Source organism: Paramisgurnus dabryanus, chromosome 13 (genome assembly GCF_030506205.2).
Source record: "Paramisgurnus dabryanus chromosome 13, PD_genome_1.1, whole genome shotgun sequence".
NCBI lineage: Eukaryota > Metazoa > Chordata > Actinopteri > Cypriniformes > Cobitidae > Paramisgurnus > Paramisgurnus dabryanus.
Genome location: NC_133349.1, coordinates 17,513,615 through 17,534,797, shown reverse-complemented (window position 1 = coordinate 17,534,797; position 21,183 = coordinate 17,513,615). Strand labels below are relative to the sequence as shown.

Sequence of the window (21,183 nt, the reverse complement as noted above, 5' to 3'; positions counted from 1 at the left end):
ATTGTTTTTTCCTCTAATATGTTTTAATAATTATTCACATACCCATACAAAAGTAATTTCAACCCAAACTCCATTCAGCGTTACATTTCTTGTAAAAAGTAGTGGCACTACTAATGTTACATAGCAATCACACTGACAATCCAAATAAATTTGTTGATATCATACACCATAAACAAATACAAATACAATAAAAATTACATTATTGGACAGTATTTTCAGTAACTTTCACTGTCTATTTCTTAAACCTGGACAAAGGGGATAACTTCGCATCCCTTTGTCGTACCAGTTTGCTTTCATTAATCCAAACCTGCCACTTTGAGAACTTCTGTCATATCTTCCATCATTTCATTTAGAGCTTTATTTAGGCCAGTATATGTATTGGTAAATGCCATAGCAGCATTTTGACTCCTTTTCACAATAAATTTCTCATCAAGCAAGTCATTTAAGCTTGTAACTGGTTTTGACATAGTGACATGAGGCATAACACTCAATCGGTCTACTAGTGCCAACCCAAAAGGAGACTTTATTGGAGATTTCAACAGTGAGACAGGTTTGTTCACTTTTTCTGAAAGCTTCTCAAGTGATTGGTCATTCATTCCGAATGCATAACGGCAACTCATAAAAAAGGCCACAAGAACTGCCTTGTCAACAACCACAGACAGTAAAGGCATAGACAAATACCCACCAAGGCCTGAGGCCAAAGCTGCAAGAATAGCAATATTCTCCATCATTTTTTTCTTCTTCTCTAGCATAGCGAGTGAACAAACTGGCACACACTGAACAAGAGCAAATCTCTTATGTTCTGAAAGCTCTGACTCTATGGTATCTACCAGCTTTTGGAAGTCATATTTCTCCAGGTCATAAGAGGATATTAAGAACACCTCTGGGTTTCCAACGTCCTTCAAGTTTTTGCAGCAGTTTTCTCTGATTGTGCAAAGCACCTGATCCTTATTGAAGTTTCTGCGGTGTGACGCAGAGTAAATGTCATTGTCAATCTTGCTTCGGACAAAATAAAAGTGCTTTTGCTTTTTTTTAATCTCCTTGGCCAAAAAGACATCATTTTCCTTAAACCTTGCGGACGAAATGATAATAAATAAGTCATAAATCTCAAATTTGACTTCATTGAGATATTGGTCTGCCTTGAGGTTTGGCACACCAATCCCCGGCAAGTCCCAGAGTTTCACATTTGGCTTCGTGGGATGGGTGTACATGTTAACATCATTTGTGGTTTTGGTGATTCCAGTAGGCGCAGACATATCTTCATCATCACCCAGACCTCGAAAAGCATTAATGAAAGCAGACTTGCCTGTTCCTGTTTCTCCAGTCACAGCAATGTTCAGAACTACATTGTCAAAAGCATCAAGTTGTTCTTTAGCCTTTGTAGCAGCTGCATTTGGGTCTTGTTCTCCTAGTGTCTGCAAAGCTTTAGAGAAATCCATGTAGGCAGAACATTCGGCCATTATGCCTGATTTTTCACTGTAAAAGACAGACAAAACTGTTGAAGGTACAAATCAATGCATGGTTCAAATTATATTATGTGAACTAGTAAAGCAAATTACGTATATTTTTTTTATTGGTTCTTGGAAACTGGCTGCATATACAAACATTAATCACAAAAAGACAATATAAGCAAATAAATCACATTTTTATTTTCATAAAGTGTGTGACAAATTATTATGTTACAACAAATACTTTATGTGGAATTGTCAAAAAGTTGCAGATTTCAGCAAAGAAAATAAACAGATGAAAACCAACAAAAACAGCAGTTGTAAAATTATAATGAAAGATATGGTAGACAGGATAATAACTAATAGGGTAAAAGTGTAACTAAATCTAGTAACCCACAATAATTTTTGGTAGCCCCCTCTAACTCCAGCTGAGACATCCTTTTCCTTCCACACAAATGTCAGCAAACAACTAAACAAACAACACCCCACCATTTATTCCATGACTTTTTTGCTTACAGCAAAAAAAAAACACAAGTTCAGGCCAACTACCTGTAAAAGTTATCGCAAACTGCATCCAGTCCAGCTACTTTTCTGATTTCCCGAGCAGTATTTGCCAGTTCATTTAAGCCCTCTCTCAAAACATACATTGTGGTAGCAAAAGACAATCCTGCAGCTGCAACACTGCCCAAACCTGGAACAAGACTCAGCACATATTCAGCGGTAACCGTCACTGCTAACGTTGAAGAGACTTGTATCCTGGTCAGTGTTTTCTCTCGGATTGCAGCAGCGATCTTTGATTTCCCCAAATAATTTATCAGTGGAACTTTCACTTTTTCTGAAAGTCTGCTGAGTGAACGATCGTCCAAGCCAAACGCGTAGTAGCACCTCACAAGGAACGATAACACCATGGCTGTATCACATGCTACTGATAGGCCAGGCACAGGGACCACTGCTATTCCTGCAGAGGCAAGAGATGCAGCCCAGATCAGCCCTTTAAAAAACTTGATCTTCTCTTCAAGAGATTCAGCCGAACATACTGGCCAGGCTTGTAGGAGAGCAGATCTTTTATGTTTCGGTAGCTCTTTTTCTAGTGTGTTTCTGAGCTTTTCAAAATCATATTTCTCCAATTCAAAAGATGAGATCAAGAAAACGTTGGGGTTTCCTATTTCTTTAAGGTTGTTCTTACAGTCTTCCCTTATTTTGGAAAGAATCTTCTGCTCATCGAATCCTTTCTTCCTTTGCTCTGCAGAGATGTCATTGTCAATCTTAGAACGAACAAAGTAGAAGTTTTTCTTCTTCTTCTTTATTTCTTTAGCTAGCATGATGTCGTTCTGATGGAACCTCTCTGAGCTAAGGATAATGAAGAAATCATAAGTGTCAAATTTGACATCCTTAAGATATTTATTTGCTTTAAAGTTTGGGCTTCCTATTCCAGGCAAATCCCAAATTTTCACATTTGGCATTCCAGGTTGCTCATACATGGTGGCCTCCATTGTAGTTTCTGTAACTCCAGTAGGGGCTGAACCCTCATCATCATCGCACAGACCTCTAAGTGCATTTACAAAAGAAGATTTGCCAGATCCTGTATTTCCTGTTATGGCAATGTTAAGTGAAACATTTAACATCTGGTCAAATTCTGCCAAAGCTTTTGCTTTAGCTTTTTCCAGTGTTGACTCTCCCGATGCTTTTACTGCCTCTGTAACATCAGAGTCTTGAGTTTCCATGTTTTAAGCTGCAAAGGTTACAGAAGTACTTTAACTTTCCATGTACAGAAATGTCTACTTTTACAAATAAAACAGTAAAATCAGCAATACAGCTATCATGAATTTGCTGCTTCGATTAAAATACTGCAGTTGGTAGGCAGCAAATTCGTCTCTACTTGAAAATGTCTACCATACTATGGTTTAGTTTTTGGCAAACAGAGTCAAGTGTCTATAGTAAAAGATATGAAAGCATCAATATAGTTTCAAACATAGACGCCATTTCTAGCAACTTTGAAACTTTACAATCTATCACATTATTGGACAGTATTGGTATCAACTTTCAAATGCAAATTTAATGCAAATTTAATACAAATCTGCGACTCTGAGAACTCCTGTCATAACTTCTCTCATATCTTATATCATTTCGTTTAAAGCTTAATTTAGGACAGTATATGTATTGGTAAATGCCTAAGCTGTAATATAATAATTTATGCCGACCTTTTGTTGTAAAAACCTTTTAACTTCTTATTTTCCTGTGTTCTCTTCTGCCCTGTCAGGAGAAAACAGAACCACAATTCATAAAACAAACAACATGGGCAATTAGTGTCAATATACAGCATGCATAAAGCAGAAGGGGACACAATATTTTTAACAATCCTTTAGACTTTGTCATTAGGAAATTTTATATGAGATCAAATTAAATAGAGAAATATACATGAATAATACATGAAATTTGGTAAGCAGAATGATCTAAAGCCTGGGTGGAGTAGACACAAACAGACTTATCCCTTACTTGATCACATACTTTTTAACTGCCTGACTAATACATGACTGTACACGTTGGTGTCAAATACCGACTATAAAGATGGTCTAAATTCAATATTCGAAAATTGTATTCAATATTTAATTTAAGTTTGTTTTCACATTTAACAAACAAGTTTTAAAATGATTCAAATAATGTCATAATGTAAATAAAGACTCACTTAAGCTATCTGAAAAGAGAGAAATTAATGTGAAACATAAAAATGAACATACAAATTGTCACAGCAAATTTAAATCTAAAGAACACGTAAGTTTGCTTAGCCCACATGTTTTACAGCTTTTGACAAAATGCTGATATATTATCTAGACAAAGTTCTAAAAGTTAAAAATTTACCTTGAGCTTTTTTGAATCATACAGTCGACTGCACTACAGCAATCCAGATACAAAGCCTTCTTGATCTCTGTGACTTTAGACACATGTAAAATGGTTTCCAAGATTTATCAGGGTGTGTGTTGGTTCGTTGTTTCACTGGCAGATAGCAGGCAGCTAAATCTCGCTAGATAAGTGATGTAAGGATTCAACAGGCACATACATTTTTATCCGGAAGATGAAACTAAACCATCATATGCGTTTAGTTTACATGTAATATAAATTTGTTTGTTTATAGCAGCAATTTCGACAGCAATGATGTGGTAAAATGTCATTCTTTATATACTACTATGCAAAGAATTTTATACTTTGTCATTAGGACATTTTATACAAGATCAAATTAAATAGAGAAATGTGGAATATACTTTAAATGTTCTTAATATTTTGATTTATTATTACAGTATTTTTCCATGCACATATATAATCATCAGAATGATCTAAAGCCTGGATGGCATAGATCAATCAAACACTAACAGACTTGTATCCCTTACTTGTTTTTGTGCTTTTAAACAGCTGGATTTATACATGACTGTAGCCTGCCTACACGTTGGTGTTAAATTTTGGATACATAAATGTCTAAATGAAAATGTATTTAATCTTTTTTAAATATTTGTTTTTACGTTTAACAAAAAAGTATTAAAATAATTTAAATAAAATCCTTCTTAATGCAATACAACAAATACTTTAATGTGATACTCTATGTGATACTCTATGCAGACTTATGTCTGTTCAAAACGTACGAGAAATATTTTCTAATGTAATGTAACGTTAGACAGAGTTCAACTTATACACAAAAGCAGCTGTAGTCTGAAATACAGAAATTAAAATGAAACGTAAAAAATAACACGGCATTAAAATACGAAATTGGTACAGCAAATTAAACATAGGCAGGTTGGCCCATGCACACGTGAAACAGTTTTTGATAAAATGCTATATTATCTAGCCATCATTTTTAAAGTTTTTAATTTACCTTGAGCTTTACAGATAATACAGTAATTTTGCGCTTGTACAGGAATCCAGATGCCTTCTTGATGATCTCTGCGACTTCCTCGGTTTTATTGATTTCTGCGACTTTGAACAAAAGTGAAAATGTATCGTTTCCAGGATTTAACAAGGTGTGCGTGTGTTTTTCATTGGAGGAAAGCGGCAGGCAGTTACAAAATGTTGCTAGTTAAGTGCCGTGTGGATTCAATATTCTTCCGGAAAAATGAAACCGAAACCGAGAGAATGTGCGTTTTGTCATACGTTATAATATAATTGCGTGATATAATATCATTTGCGCCAAATAATTACGCCAGCAACGACGTGACAACATTTTATTTCAGACATGGTCTACTTCCATAAATAGTATGCATAAACTGTATGCGGGTATGCAAATATTTTATTGTAGTTTGAATGCTTTCAGGAGCTGTTGGAGATGGAGTTTGTGAACTAACAATTCACAGTCACTTCCGCTGGAGACACAAGAAGGCTTCTCAAACTGAAGACTGCAGCTGCAGCCTGCGATGGTCGCATATGCTGGCTGCATACGTCATCAAAGCGTGGTTTATTTAAGTTAACTAAACATTAAATTCGTAAGTCATGAGCATATTACAACAATTTACGATTAACTAAGAATAATAGTCAACTTTATAATTGTTAATATTCTGAAATACGACAGTCTTGGTGATGCAGCCTAGAAATGCGACTTCCGGCTGCGGCCATCAGGCGGATGGCGTCAAAACACCACGAGACCTCTTCGGCTGACTGATTTCTCGAATAGCTCCCGCGATACCTTGACGTCATCCGCCTGTCGGTTCTGTGTGGCACCGCATGAATTCGAACGGCCACAGTCTAAAATGCAGCCTCATTAAAGGGATAAGTTAGTTCACCCAAAAATGTTTTCATCGCCTGCCTCAGATTGCTTTTAACCAACGCAAAAATACATTTAAGATTTTGATTTGGTGGGCAAGGCAGATGTTTGCTTAGATAGTCTGCTCATGAACATTGGGTGTGAATTTAAGGGTTTAGAATAGCTTGTTAAAATATGTTAGCTGTTCTGTTTGCAAGGATTTATACTCTTTACCCGTATTTTTATTCAAGAATTCCAATCTGACTCTTCCATAGCCTTAGTAAGATTTTATTCAATGACTTTCAGCGATTCCTCTGTTGCTCTTAGAATAATGTCCTCATGAAATTATTCAACAATACCACAGGTCAATACCCTTTTTAAAGCCTGGAGAGGCTGTCACATTACACCCCTTTCGAAACTAAAAAATCCAAAACAACACTTCTGCGTTTTGGTTCTGAAGACCAAAAGAAAGCCATTGGTGGTTTAAACAACACGAGGTTAACAGTCCAATGAACGTCAATTTATTGTAAACATGCAATATAGTTGCATGGCAAATGTATCAAAGCAATACATTTGAAGGGTTCAGAGGCAAAAGCCGCTAAATGCCACTCCTGTCAAAAATTAGATAATGATTGTAACTGAATGCTCTCGAAACATACTACAGTATACGTTCATCAAATACTGCTCTCAAACCATTAAAAACCATTAGCAGGTTTTGTGTCTAAGCTCTTCATTTATTAATATAATTTACCACATAAACAAAGACAAAATCTACAGAATACAGAAACAAATTCAGTAGATGTTAATGTGAAGAGTGTCGTTGCCTGAAGCCACTGTGTGCATTTTAAAACGTTAAAAAGTCAATACAGTACAGCGACAATTTAACCACTTTACCATTAAATAATTGAACTATAAAATTAGAAAATTCTTGCACAAACCAGCAACATAGGCTAATTCCCAAATACCTTTAAACAGTACAGAGATGCAGATGTTATCAAATTGTATTAACATACATTATTTATTACATTACATGTAACAAACAGGTAAGATATGAAGCACAATACTAAACATTATATTAGTATATGAATAGTGTATAACACTATAACTTTCTGATTAAAACCATTTTTTACATTTTATTCAGTGTTTGTTGTGACCTTGAGTGGAATATTTTTTTGTTCTTACTTTCTAAATAATAATACCTGTAGTCCATCTCTTTGTCGTACCAGTTTGCATTTACTATTCCAAACCTGCCACTCTGAGAACTTCCGTCATATCTTCTATCATTTCATTTAGAGCATCATTTAGGACAGCATATGTTTTGTTAAATGCCAGATAAGCATTTTGACTCCTTTTCAAAATAAATCTAGGATCAAGCAAGTCCTCAAAGCTAGTAACTGGATTTGTCATAGAGAGATGAGGCATAACACTCAATCTATCTCTCAGTGCTAAAACAAAGGGAGACTTTATTCTTGATTTTAACAGTGAGACAGGTTTGTTTACTTTCTCTGAAAGCTTCATGAGTGATTCCTCATCCAACCCAAATGCGTAATGGCAACTGCTGAGAAAAGCTGCAAGTCCTTTAGTGCCAAAAGTCATATACAGTGAAGAATGGATAAGGCCACCCAGGCCCGAGGCCAATGCTGCAACCATCACATACTTCTCCATCATTTTTTTCTTCTTCTCTAGCATAGCGAGTGAACAAACTGGCACACACTGAACAAGAGCAAATCTCTTATGTTCTGAAAGCTCTGACTCTATGGTATCTACCAGCTTTTGGAAGTCATATTTCTCCAGGTCATAAGAGGATATTAAGAAGACCTCTGGGTTTCCAACATCCTTCAAGTTTTTGCAGCAGTTTTCTCTGATTGTGCAAAGCACCTGATCCTCATTGAAGTTTCTGCGGTGTGACGCAGAGTGAATGTCATTGTCAATCTTGCTTCGGACAAAATAAAAGTGCTTCTGCTTTTTTTTAATCTCCTTGGCTAAAAAGACATCATTTTCCTTAAACCTTGTGGACGAAATGATAATAAATAAGTCATAAATCTCAAATTTGACTTCATTGAGATATTGGTCTGCCTTGAGGTTTGGCACACCAATCCCCGGCAAGTCCCAGAGTTTCACATTTGACTTTGTGGGATGGGTGTACATGGTAACATCATTTGTGGTTTCTGTGATTCCAGTAGGTGCAGACATATCTTCATCATCACTCAGACCTCGAAAAGCATTAATGAAAGCAGACTTGCCTGTTCCTGTTTCTCCAGTCACAGCAATGTTCAGAACCACATTTTCAAGAGCATCAAGTTGTTCTTTAGCCTTTGTAGCAGCTTCACTTGGGTCTTGTTCTCCTATTGTCTGCAAAGCTTTAGAGAGATCCATGGAAGCAGAAAAATCGACCATTATACCAGATTTTTCACTGTAAAGACAAACAAAAGCTTAGAGGGTGTAAATCATTGCATGGTTTAAATGATAAAATGTGGTATAGTATAGCAATTGGTGATATATGTTGATGATATACATAAATATTGGGGATATAGTTAAACTGCACATACAAACATTTATCACAAAAATAAATAAATTACATTTTCATTTATGAAACATCTAAAAAATATTTTAATGTTGGAATGTTGGTCAATAAAACTCTGCTCAGTGATGCATTAAAATAGCAAAACTGATCTGCTTTGAGTTGTGTCCAGAACCACTGTGTATAGTCTATGTTGTGTTTCAATACACCACATATATGATATCATATAGATATGACAGTATTGTAGTAAACAGTGTATAACAAAGCATTCTGGGCTCCTCCCCGACCGATACAGGACAGGATTTTGGTGGGTAAACACAATCGCACACCCAGTTTTATCAGATAAGGCTGGTAAGACAACTGCCAAATATATTTTATGGCCGACCTTAGTACCAAAACTGAGAAGAAGAGGACGTTTTGATTGGTCCACAGCATTTTTTCTTATCCTCCATCCAAACCCCATTCACTCTCATCTGTGGCCAAGGTGATCATAAAAAAATCCTTAAGGAAACAGCATGGCTATGCAGCTAACCACAAATCTTCACATTCTTTCACCCACAAAGTGGACACAAAACCATCACCTATTGACTCAATACTCACTTAGAGACATGTTCCTATTTATAATCACAGTTATTAAAGGTGGGGTGCATGATCTCTGAAAGGCAATGTTGACATTTGTAATCACCTAAACAAACACGCCACTACCCCAATAAAAATCTGGACCTTCTTTGATAGACCTGCCCCACACATACGCAACCCAGGCAATGATGTTGGTTAGAAGACATGCCCTTACTTTACATTCAGGACAATGCCAGACAAGTGGTTTGGTAAGTAAAAAATGAAATTCTAAAGACAAAGTTAAACTTTGTGGGCTCCTTCAACAGCATCAACAGCCAATCACTGTCCTCTAACAGGAAAGCGCCAATTTGAAACTCCTCTCTATCTGAAATTGATAAAGGTAATCTTTTTGTACACATTCTTTGTTCTGAGTCTCCGGCCCTGTCATGAGAGACTGAAACAGAGCATCCCAGTTCTGAGTCTCCGGCCCGGTCCAAGAAACTGAAACAGAGCACCCAAGTTCTGAGGACAAACCTTATCATTCTGAGTCTCCCCCAGAGACTGTCACAGCAACACCCCAAGATCTTCGTTCTGAGTCTCCAGCCTGTGTGATAAAGACTGAAACAGAACAAACCAAGTTCTGAGTTTCTGGCCTGTGTGTCCAGAGAGACTAAGCAGATCACAGCATGTTCCAGATTGTTAAGGACCTTCTGCACCGGCTCCAGGACAGCATCTGCATGTTCCAGATTGCTAGGATCCTCTTGGTGCTCCAGAAGAGCAGCATTTCACAGCACTTTGTGTTCAAGGCTGTTGAACGAAACCTAACTCCTTTCCCCGCAGCACGGCAAAGCCTGACTTGTGGAAAACATTGCCACCATCGTACTGCTCATTCGACCGCACAGAAAGTTAATATCACTACCAAACCTCTTTCCAGGGAACGTCGTTGTACGTTTACCTTTGTCAATTTCAATATTGCATATCTGATTTTCAAATGTTGAACAGATAATTCGTTAATTATTTGTTTTATGAGAAATTAAGGTGTCACCTTATTAGAAACAGAAAACATTCTGCCATAACAAACTTTTATTTTCTATTCTTTGCACTTTCATAAAACATGCCTGTATATCTGGGTTAACAAATGTTTAAAAAAATCTACATACTTTGTCATTGGGTAAAAGAATATGACTTCAAATTAAATTTTAGTAAAACATTAAACATAAATATATATTTTTAAATAATACAGTTTCACTACGTTTTTGAGCAGCCTACTTGCATACGATACATACACACGACACGAAAACTATTAGTATATATATTTGTTAGTCGTAGGCTTTAAAGTTTAAAATTACCTTCAGCTTTTTAAACCATGCAGTCGATTGTACTTGTACAGCAATCCTGAAGTAATTCTAACTTCTTGTTCTCCGCAGGTCTGAACAACATTAAAACATTTATGGTTTCATGGATTTAACAAGATGACGAGTGACGTTTAACTGCCTGTCAGATACCAGCCCACATACAGAAACGAAAACGAAACAGCCATGGTAGGGTGGTAAATTATGTTTGTGGTTATAGCGCCACTTAGCGGTAAAGAGAAGCAAATACACAATTACTGTTTTGTATCATGCATTTTCTACATATAATAAAAAGTAACAACATCCAGGTAACATGTAGCTTAACTGACAGAGCATGGTTGGTCATTTGGAAACGTACCTTAAAAAAGGCCTTATTTATGTGCTTAATTATGTGCTGTCCCAGCGACAGCTTTTTTATATATTTTTTTGAATGTATGGATTAGGGCAAGGGAACACACATACTATAATAAATGCGTTTGGATTCAAGCGTATTCCAGATGTATAAATGTAATAATGAGAGTGTAACAAGAACTGTAGAAAACAGAGCATTCCAATTTCTTCATAGATAAAACATGATCATGACTCTAAATGTAAACATTTTCTTGATTTTAGTGTTTTATTAGGAAAGAAAACACAACAACAAAACATTTTTATGTATATATTTTGTTTCTCTCAACAAGGCCTCAGTAAAAAAGTTCATGCAATCTTGTGTCAACAATATGCATTTGTATCAGATTTGAAGAACAGCAGTGAAAATGTAGACTGTTTTCAGCTTCTAACTAAATACATTTGTACTAAAAACAACAACATGTTAACAATTCGTAAGGATTTAAGTATTTTTAAACTTGATAATGCATTAAGTAGGAGTTGTTCATGCTTAAAAAGGTACACTGATAGACAACGTTTACAAAACATAAAACAACAAACATTCTAATAGGAGTAAAACAATTAAATGTAGTTGATTCCAACAGTATGAACATCTATAGGCATTTTGCATAATGCTAATTCATTAACAATCATTTATAGCATCTTATAAAAGCACAAACAGCTATAAAAGAGCGTAGATACAAAAAGAGGGTTACAGTGTCAATTTTATGGCAACTATTAACAATATGGGATGTTTTAAACTATTTTGGGTGTTGTTTATGTCAATAGACATCAGCTACACCTGCAGCTTTCAACATTTGTCTGGCTGTGTCAGCTAGTTCTTGAAGTCCTGCTCGTAGAAGACCAAATGTTGCAGAATAAGACATTTCAGCTGCTTTTTTACTGCCTACACCAGGCACCATGCTCCATGCAAATTTGATGCCTGCTTCCTTACTGGTTAGTGTTGATAGCACATCGCTGCTTAGTTTTTTTTGTCCAATGGCAACCACCAGTGGTGACTTTCTAATAGATTTCAGAAATGGATTGTTAACCCTTTTTGACAGCTTTTCTACTGAATCATCATCCAGACCAAATGCGTAGTAGCACTTGGTGAAGAAAGCCAGCAAAATGACAGCATCACATGCTATTGAAAGGCCGGGGACTGGGGCTACTGCAATGGAACCAGAAGCAACAGCTGCTGACCGAGTCTGCTTCATAAATGTGTTAATTTTCTCCTCCAGGATCTTGGAAGAGTAAACTGGCAGGGACAAAATCAGAGCATCTCTCTTGTGATCAAGTAACTGATTCGCTAATGTATCTGTCAGGGCCTGAAAGTCATACTTGTGTAAATCAAAGGAAGAGATAAGAAAAACATATGGGTCACCTAGGTCCCTAAGGTTTCTCTGACAGTCCTGGCGAATTAGTGAAAGCAAATTTTGCTCATCAAAGTCTTTTCTTTGCGATTCCGCTGCGATGTCGTTGTCGATCTTTGAGCGAAGGAAGTAAAAAATCTTCTTCCTCTCTTTAATTGCTTTAGCCAGCATGATGTCGTTTTCTTTAAATCTCTCAGAGGAGATAATGATAAAGAAGTCGTACGTTTCCAATTTCACATCTTTTAGATATTTCTTGGCTTTGAATTTGGGACTTCCGGTTCCTGGCAGGTCCCAAAATTTTACATTTGGCATTGTTGGATGTTCATACATAGTAGGCAACATTGTGGTTTCGGTCACACCCGTTGGAGCTGCGTTTTTGTCGTCATATTTAAGACCTCTTATTGCATTGATAAAGCTGGATTTTCCTGCTCCAGTTGATCCTGTGACAGCAATATGAAGCGTGACATTGTCTAGACATTTGAATTTCTCCCTCAAATGTTGTTCTGTTTTATGAGCGTAACCAGCTGAACTATAGTTAGTGAGGAGATCGGGATCCTCATACACATTGTCATATGCATGTTCTTCAGGCTTTGTGTTGATATATTTCTTCTCCTCAGTATTGTTTGGCTGATCTGTCTCGATATTCTCCTTGTCCTCCATTGTCTTCAATGTATCATTATATTGTTGGGCCTCAGTGGGGTTAGGCTCATTCGATTTTACATTTTCCAATCTAGCATCATGCTGCTCTTCTAAAATGTCCTTCTTCAGACATTCAGGGTCTTTTTCTTTTACAGGTTCTATCAGCATGTAACTCTTTGGTTTACACATACCCAAAGTCTCTTCATTTCTCATCTGAAGAGAAATATTTAGTTTGGGTTTTGCTCTTTCCATAGCTTTATAAAGTTTTGATTGAATGACTCTCACCGGCTCAAATAATTCTTTGTTTCTCTGTTGCTCTCTCAGTACAATATCCTTATGAAATGATTCAGTAAGTCTATCTGCTACTGCTATCTCCCCAGCGTTTGTGTAGACGTTTAGGAATGGATCCATAAAAACATTGACTTCATCTGACATAATGTGAAGCAACCTTTAGATAGGCCTACATTAAGGGACACAAAGTATAGTAAGAGGATAGAGATCAATAAATGGAATTGTTAAATTACTAATAATTATGACTAATTAAAACTATTCTAGTAGACCTTTACTTTTATAATGTTCAGTCAGTGCTTAGAAAAAATTAGCTTCTCACGCTAGGGGTCGCTGTAACCTCAAATACGTGTAATTTCAAAGTGCTCAATTTATGGCAAAATGTCTGTCAATTTTGTGAAAGAAAAAAAGTATAAACTCTAAAATTGGCTGGGTTATTTTTAATGGGTAAATACTGGACATAACACATGGAGGGTTAAAAATAACCCAATGTTGGGTTGTTATTATGAAGCCATGGATTATAATAACCCAACAGTTGGGTTAAAACAAACCGGCATTGGGTCAATTTTAACCCAGCATATATATATATATATATATATATATATATATATATATATATATATATATATATATATATATATATATATATATATATATATATATATATATATATATATATATATATATATATATAATTTTTGTTGTTGACACAAACAAGATTTACATGTCACGTCAACTTAACTTACTCTTATTTATCTAGAAATGAGTTGCTACAACTTATTAAATATAGAAACTTCTTTAGTCAACTTTAGTCAAATTCAATTTTATAAGTTAAAACAACTTATCTGTACTTATAACAACTCATCTCTAGTCAAGATAAATAATAGTAAGTTGAAACGATCTGAGTTGCTTCAACAAAAAAGTATTTTTTACAATGTATATAAAACATTTATTATGAATAGCATTATGTAACGTAAACACATAAACATTCACCTGTTGTTTACACAAAATAAAATATGTATAAATTGACTAATAGCATCTGTCCTACTTAAATTTTAAAAAGATATAAAAACTTTTTCTATTTTGCAATCCTTACAATATTAACTCACCTTCTGTGAACAGATGATTTGGAAATTGGTCTTTCCATGACTTACATTGACTTGCTTCGCATGAAAGCACTTTACAGTATGTTTAAGAAGAAGTTGGTGTAGGTTTTAGGGTGTGGTTTAGTACAAGGTTCTTCGGATCATCTGAGGATAAACATCTCAGTTATTAAAAAAATGATTTTCAAGAAATATAAATTTAACATGACAGGAAAAGTAGAATGCTGTTAAATATGTGTTTACAGAAATGCAACATGTCAATGAAGCATGACTAAAATGTGAATGTAAAACTGTGCATTAAAATACCAAGGGTTCACTCAAAACAAGGTGAGTCAGAGTTTAGCTATGAAGCAACAGCTGACAGTATAAGAGATCACTTTTATATCCAGACTCAAACACATATGTTTCACTATGCATTTACTGACTAAACACTGTGCTGATTCACACTATCTGCACATTTATTTCAGTCAGCTTTATATTTTTTGGTAATATACACATTCAAAATTCAATTTTATTTATATTGTTATTTTAACCCTTAAACAGGCAAGAGTGGATAATGATGAGCAAAAAATTATTTAGTAATTTTTGTATCATCTGGACATAAGTAAAATATAGGCTATTTAATAAGATTTAACAAAAAATATTTAATATATTCAGGATTTTATAAGTTGTATCTCCCATGATTTCGCATTGTAAAGATATAAAAAGAACAAAGTCATCAATATCTTTTTATTGGCAGCAAAAAATATGTGATTCCTACTTCCTTTTTTGTTCTAAAACATGATTTTTTTTAATCAATTTAAAAGTGTGTAACAACAGGTTTACAAATGACAATAAATTGACATTTTTATAAATAATAAATGTACATTTTTAACCCTGGAGAACCCAAGAACCCTTTAATTTGCAGCAATTAACATGGGTCAAATTTGACCCATGGGTTCCCCAGGGTTAACTAAGAATTAACAGTTCTGAATGTCTTTATTGACTGCTGACTGGTGCTTAAGCCTTTTCTTTCTCCAGCCGCAAAATAGAAGAAAAAGTATTTTAGATAATACACTAACCATTTTGATAAATTATTTAGCAATTTTTTTATTTTGTATAATGCCTCAACTACCCCTTAATATAAGCTGTATTTGTTTTAATGGAGATTATCTACTGCAGTTCAGAGGAATGCATGTCTGACATGAGGAAAAGTACCTTCATTTATTTTTTGTTGTACACTGCTGCACTGTCACATCTTCAACTTCCTTGACAGCAGAACTGTCACTCTCACCAAAGAGTATTCACCTTATTCCGTCACGCCCCTTTTCAATTCTTCGCTCTTCCGCATTTTGTCAACCGACTTCCGCTGCTTATATGGCACAGTGCCTTCGGTAGCTAGTTTGGTGGTTAGAAGATTGTTTGTAGTCCACTATAACTTTAGTGAAATGACAAATATCGCAACTGCTGTAAATGTTTTAAATTAGGAGCACGGAGAAAACTTGATACGACGCTCGGATAGTCTTATAATGTCCCATCAATCGTCTCGTGGTTAGACGATATGAAGCGGCCGCGGCAAGTAACCTATGGGACATATTTTATTACTTGTCGTGTCAGAAGGAGTTGATGGAGCAGCATTATTAAAGTACTTATGCCTACCAATATTTACAGTGATTTCGTCTTTTTTAAAGCAAATGTGCATCTTAGCCAGTCCAATAACTATTTCGTTTTTATGTGGTAATGTACCATGATAGAATTCATTTGCAAACTTGCCAACACTTATTCCTTCAAATCAGGAGACTTAAATCCTTTTAAGTGGAATCTACAAAGCTCACATATGGTTTAAGAAATTCCTTACAGATAATATCTGATCACACTGTAAAGGTTTATATAACTGCAGAGTCTGGAAAGGGATTTAAAAAGATCTCCAAAGACTTTGAAATCAGTCATTCCACTGTCCGGAAAATAGTCTACGAGTGGAGGACATTCAAAGCAACTGTCAACGTGCCCAGGTCTGGCTGTCCAAGCAAGTTCATCCCGAGAGCAGACAGCAAGATGCTAAAAGAGGTCACCAAAAACCCTACAAATTTCATCACAGGACCTACAGCAGGCTCTTGCTATTGTTGATGAGAAATTGCATGCCTCTACAATTTAGAAAGAGACTACACAAGTTTAACCTTCATTGGAGGTGTGCAAGGAGGAAACCCTGCTCTCTAAGACTGAAGATTGCCAGAGAGAATGTAGACAAATACCATGACTTCTGGAATAATGTTCTTTGGACAGATGAGTCTAAAACTGAATTATTTGGACACCACAACAGAGGACATGTTTGACATAAACCAAATACAGCATTCCAGCAAAGGAACCTCATACCAACTGAAAAACATGGAGGTGGAAGTGTCCTGGTTTGGGGGTGCTTTGTTGTAGCAGGACCTGGCCTGCTCACCATCATGAATTCTACTGTGTATCAGGGGTTGCTTGAGGAACATGTGAGATCATTTGTAAAAAAAAATTAAGCTGAAGCGGAACTGGATCCTGCAACAGGACAATGACCCAAAACATACCAGAAAATCCACCAAGAACTGGCTTAAAACAAAATGGAGAGTACTGGAATGGCCGAGTCAAAGCCCAGATCTGAATCTCATTGAGATGCTGTGGGCTGACTTGAAACGGGCTGTACATGCAAGAAACCCATTAAATATCTCAAAGCTAAAAAAATGGCTAAAAAAATTCACATTTTTGTTAATCTTTTGTTTAATGAGTAAAACTATGTCAGTTTTTCTGGTTTCCCTGCAACTAAATCACTTTCTTTTCCAGACAAAAAATAAAAACAAGATGAAATCCAGTGATATGTAAATATTTCTTAATAAAGAACCGAAAATGTAATGGGATGTCCTAATTTTTTCACATGACTGTATATGGGAGATGTGTTCTATGTTTTTATGTTGTGTTAGTGTGGATATATATATAATAAGGGTTACATTCTTTAAATGTTATATTGTTATATATTAAGTTTCTCATTACTGTTTATCTCTTTATAAATAATTTTTGTGTAAAGCATTACCACGTGTATGAAATAAGGTATAATCCACTGAATAAACGTGCCTTGCCAGTATAATATTTTTATGATACATTTAGTTTATATGCACCATATGAAAATATAATTTCTCTCACTTTCAGCATCATCCTGGGGTGAATCCCATGTAAACTAAATATTAAATTATTAAAACATACAGGGGACCCTAATATATGTAAGGCCTTGCCTGGATTAATAACCCTAATTTGGGAAGGTTAAAGCAGGTTAATTTAAACAAAATTAAATTTTTTCATATTTCTGAGCATGATTTGAGACAACCCAACATTTTCAGTTTAGCCTATTTTAGTAGTAATAAAGTATAAAAGGTGTGTCATAATTTTAGACTGTAAAAATTCTAGCAGTAAACTCAAATCAAAAAATATGTAGTTATATCAAACATGAATTCTTTCATTAGAATGCTGTTAAGCAGGAAGATGTGGAGGCTTTTTACTGGCACCATGAAGTTTAATTATAAATGCATTCCACTTTCTTAGAGACTAATACACAAACATATAACATACAAAATGCATCCGCAGGGTTTTAAAATAAATGATTGTTTGTTGTATAACAGATACCAAGTTATTTGCATGGTTATATAAATGTGAATGATCTTTGTAATGTCTTTCGTTTTGGATTATGTTTTGATGTTACGGTAATTATTCAGGTAAAGCAAGCACACTGTAATTTCCTTATCTCTGGGTTCACAATATAAATAAATACAAACATTAATTGTATAATATCTTTATATTGAAAACTATACTTTCCCTAAAAGTATAGTCTTCGATGCTTCAAAATTTCAGTTTTTTTAGAGTGCTTGGCTAACACAAAGTTTGGTTTATTTTTCTTTATTATATGTTTATTTTATGTATTTTGATGCTACATTTACAATGTGTAGATGGATGTAAGAAAGTTAGATGTTGTTAAAATGATTATACATTTTCATGTAATCTGCAGTCTTTGAACCGACCAGACTCAAAATCTTATACATACTTATACAAGTATAGTATACATACAATCTTTTAATAAATATGTATTTTATAGTTTTAGTTAGTTGATAAATCCTGCAAATTTTGTAATTTAACCTCAGGAGACGTTCTTTACAAAAGTATTTTATTCCTAGCAAAAATCAAAAACAGTTTAGTTACAAACAAATATTAATTAAAAGACAATTGTACATTGAAAAAATATACTATTACATAATCTGATGATCGAATCTAAAACTGCTAAGTTACTTCTTTTAATAAAATGTAAAATGTATCATTTATTATTGATAATTTATTATGTTTATCTATTTACATGTATTTATGTAGCAGTTGTTTTCTCTAAACCAACATACAACTAAGAAAACATGACATATAACATTATTTGTTTTATTATAATTATATATTATTTCATATTAATACAAGTAACAATATTTATTTTAAAAATTATGTAAGCAATTAGTTCAACATCAGAACTTAAATATAATTTTTTAACTCATCTTTCTGCATGTTAGTCTGGCACAGCAAGTTTTGCCGCAATAAGAACATTTTTAGTGTCCTCTGCCATTTCATTTAGTCCCAAATTCAGCAGGTAGTGCACACTGGCAACAGCAATGCCTGCTGCTGGGAACGCTCCCCCTGGCAGAAGAGCCATTACTGTCCCGATTGTCTTTGCCACAGCAATGTGTGGTTTAGATAACATGTCCATCAAAATGGCATCACTGACTCCATCTTTGAAACGTGACGTCTTGGCTGCTTTAAGAACGTTCACTGGTTGGTTGACCCTTTCTGAAAGGGACTCCAGTGCATCATCTGATAAGCTAAATCCTGTAAATACTTGTTTGAAGAAGTTTTTCATAATGCCATAGTCACAGATCACAGACAATCCTGGAATGGGAGGAATTGCCCCGACACCTGCCGCAAATGCATTGAGCCAAATCCTTTTCTTGAAATAAGTTTTCTTTTTAATCAATGCTTCTATAGAGTGAACTGGCAGAGACTGAATGAGAATTAATCTTTTGTTTTTAGGAAGTTCCTTCTCAAGAGTGTCGACCAACCTCTGAAAGTCAAATTTTTCCAGTTGAAATGAGGATATTAAAAATACTTTGGGTTTTCCGACTTTCTGCAGGTTTTTTTCACAATCTTCTCGAATTCTGTCGAGCACCATCTGCTCAATAAAGCCTCTTTTGTGTCCCTCAGCCCGCAGGTCGTTGTCAATTTTAGTGCGAATGAAATAAAACCGCTTCTTACATTTTTGGATGGCTTTGGCTAGCTCTATATCATTTTCCTTGAATCTTTCAGAGGTCACTATAAGAAAGAAATCATATGTGGCAAACTTAACATCTTTCAGGTACTTCTTTGCTTTAAATTTTGGACTACCAATTCCAGGCAGGTCCCAGATCTTAACGTTAGGTATAATGGGATGTGGGTACATTATTGGTTTCAAAGTGGTCTCAACTGTTCCCGTGGGAGCTGCTCTGAAATCATCATTTCCAATGCCTCTCAGGGAATTGACAAGAGATGACTTGCCTGCTCCAGTCATCCCAGTTACGGCAATGTTAAGCGTAACATCTTCCAACTCCTTAAGTTTATTTTTTATTTTATTTGATGTTTCTGCAGGTGGAGATTTAAGCATGTCCTGTATTTCAGGATCAATGGTGTCTGAATCATCTGAGATCTTAGACAACTCATCCAAAAGCTCTCGAGATACAACATAAGGATTCGTATCGTAATTTTCTATATTTTCATATAAACTCTCAGGTTGCACAGCACTGATCTCTATTTTTTCTAGTTTCTTCAGCATTGTTCTTGGACTGATTATTGAAAACCTGGTGCGCGGTGCTCTTCTGTCTTCGTCTACGTCTGTTTCACTCAGTGTCTTTGATGAATTTGAGGATTGTTCTGATTGGGTAGACAGAGAGTTCTCATAAAAAATGTCAGAATCTGATAAAAACAAGTAAATTTGAATTCCAGCTACTTTATGTTCTTCATATTTGCTTTAGAAGAAAATAGTCAACTACTTCAAAGCATACTTTACAGGTGAAGTGTTTTTCTTTTATTTGTAGTAGTACACCTGTTCTCTTTGATTATCTTTGAATATACCTCACAAAATACTTTTGAGAAATCCTCCACCCGGTATCAAATCCTTTTTGAATTTGGAATTTGTGCAAAAAAAAAAAAAAAGATTAAAGATTAGATGATTCTTGCATTCAATGATTCTTGCATAAATATCACACACATAACAAAGGTTTTACATTTACTTTTGTGAAAAACATTTATCAAATCATAATAGTGTAAAGTCATTAAAACTGTCGAATTGATCTTACCTTTGAAACGGTCATAACAAAACCAGTGTGCATTAACTACCTTAAGGAACACTTTAAGTTTAAATAGACAACAGGGTGTGTCCTATCAAGTGCGGCACTTACTCCTGACAGTGACATTTTTTAAAGCATGATGACCCAATGCCTAATTTTAAACTTTGCATTAACTTTCCATTAACTTTTTCAAATGTTTTGTGCACATTGAATCAATATTTCTGCTTGTCTCCGTAGCCCACATATTAACACAGGAGCTGGATGTTCTCTGCCAGCATTTCAAGCAGAGCAAGTCAGGTTTTTACTTTATCTGTTGGTATTTTATATAATGAAGCCATGTGTCTGAATAAAATGTCCAGGACCTCTGGGTTCAAAACAATGAAGATCCAGCAGTATATTTAACTGAAGGCATGGAACACCTTTTAATCCAGTGGTTCTCAATTCCAGTCCTCGGGC

At 35.2% G+C, this 21,183-nt stretch overlaps 3 protein-coding genes across 6 annotated transcripts; all 3 read right to left on the bottom strand.

Annotated features, from left to right (window-relative positions):
- Window positions 1-21: 21 nt before the first annotated feature.
- Window positions 22-5,727, bottom strand: LOC135727651 (uncharacterized). Of its 4 annotated transcripts, none has more exons than XM_065245584.2 (5): window positions 5,314-5,727; window positions 4,308-4,470; window positions 3,650-3,701; window positions 1,998-3,180; window positions 22-1,476 (listed from the first exon to the last, which is right to left on the bottom strand). In XM_065245584.2, the coding sequence occupies exons 4-5, from the start codon at window positions 3,170-3,172 to the stop codon at window positions 297-299; spliced, it is 2,355 nt and encodes a 784-aa protein (XP_065101656.2). In that variant the 5' UTR covers window positions 3,173-3,180; window positions 3,650-3,701; window positions 4,308-4,470; window positions 5,314-5,727; the 3' UTR covers window positions 22-296. The 4 variants fall into 4 exon arrangements, with proteins under 4 accessions (XP_065101656.2, XP_065101657.2, XP_073667702.1 ...); XM_065245585.2 differs by having other exon boundaries at window positions 3,650-3,696; XM_073811601.1 differs by having other exon boundaries at window positions 4,308-4,380.
- Window positions 5,728-6,724: 997 nt separating this feature from the next.
- LOC135743146 (uncharacterized) lies at window positions 6,725-20,538 on the bottom strand. Its single transcript, XM_065260717.2, has 5 exons — window positions 18,933-20,538; window positions 9,888-10,020; window positions 9,669-9,754; window positions 9,089-9,168; window positions 6,725-8,587 (listed from the first exon to the last, which is right to left on the bottom strand). The coding sequence occupies exons 1-5, from the start codon at window positions 20,211-20,213 to the stop codon at window positions 7,411-7,413; spliced, it is 2,757 nt and encodes a 918-aa protein (XP_065116789.1). The 5' UTR covers window positions 20,214-20,538; the 3' UTR covers window positions 6,725-7,410.
- Window positions 11,256-14,457, bottom strand: LOC135743268 (interferon-inducible GTPase 5). Its single transcript, XM_065260888.2, has 2 exons — window positions 14,381-14,457; window positions 11,256-13,443 (listed from the first exon to the last, which is right to left on the bottom strand). The coding sequence occupies exon 2, from the start codon at window positions 13,416-13,418 to the stop codon at window positions 11,754-11,756; it is 1,665 nt and encodes a 554-aa protein (XP_065116960.1). The 5' UTR covers window positions 13,419-13,443; window positions 14,381-14,457; the 3' UTR covers window positions 11,256-11,753.
- Window positions 20,539-21,183: the final 645 nt, after the last annotated feature.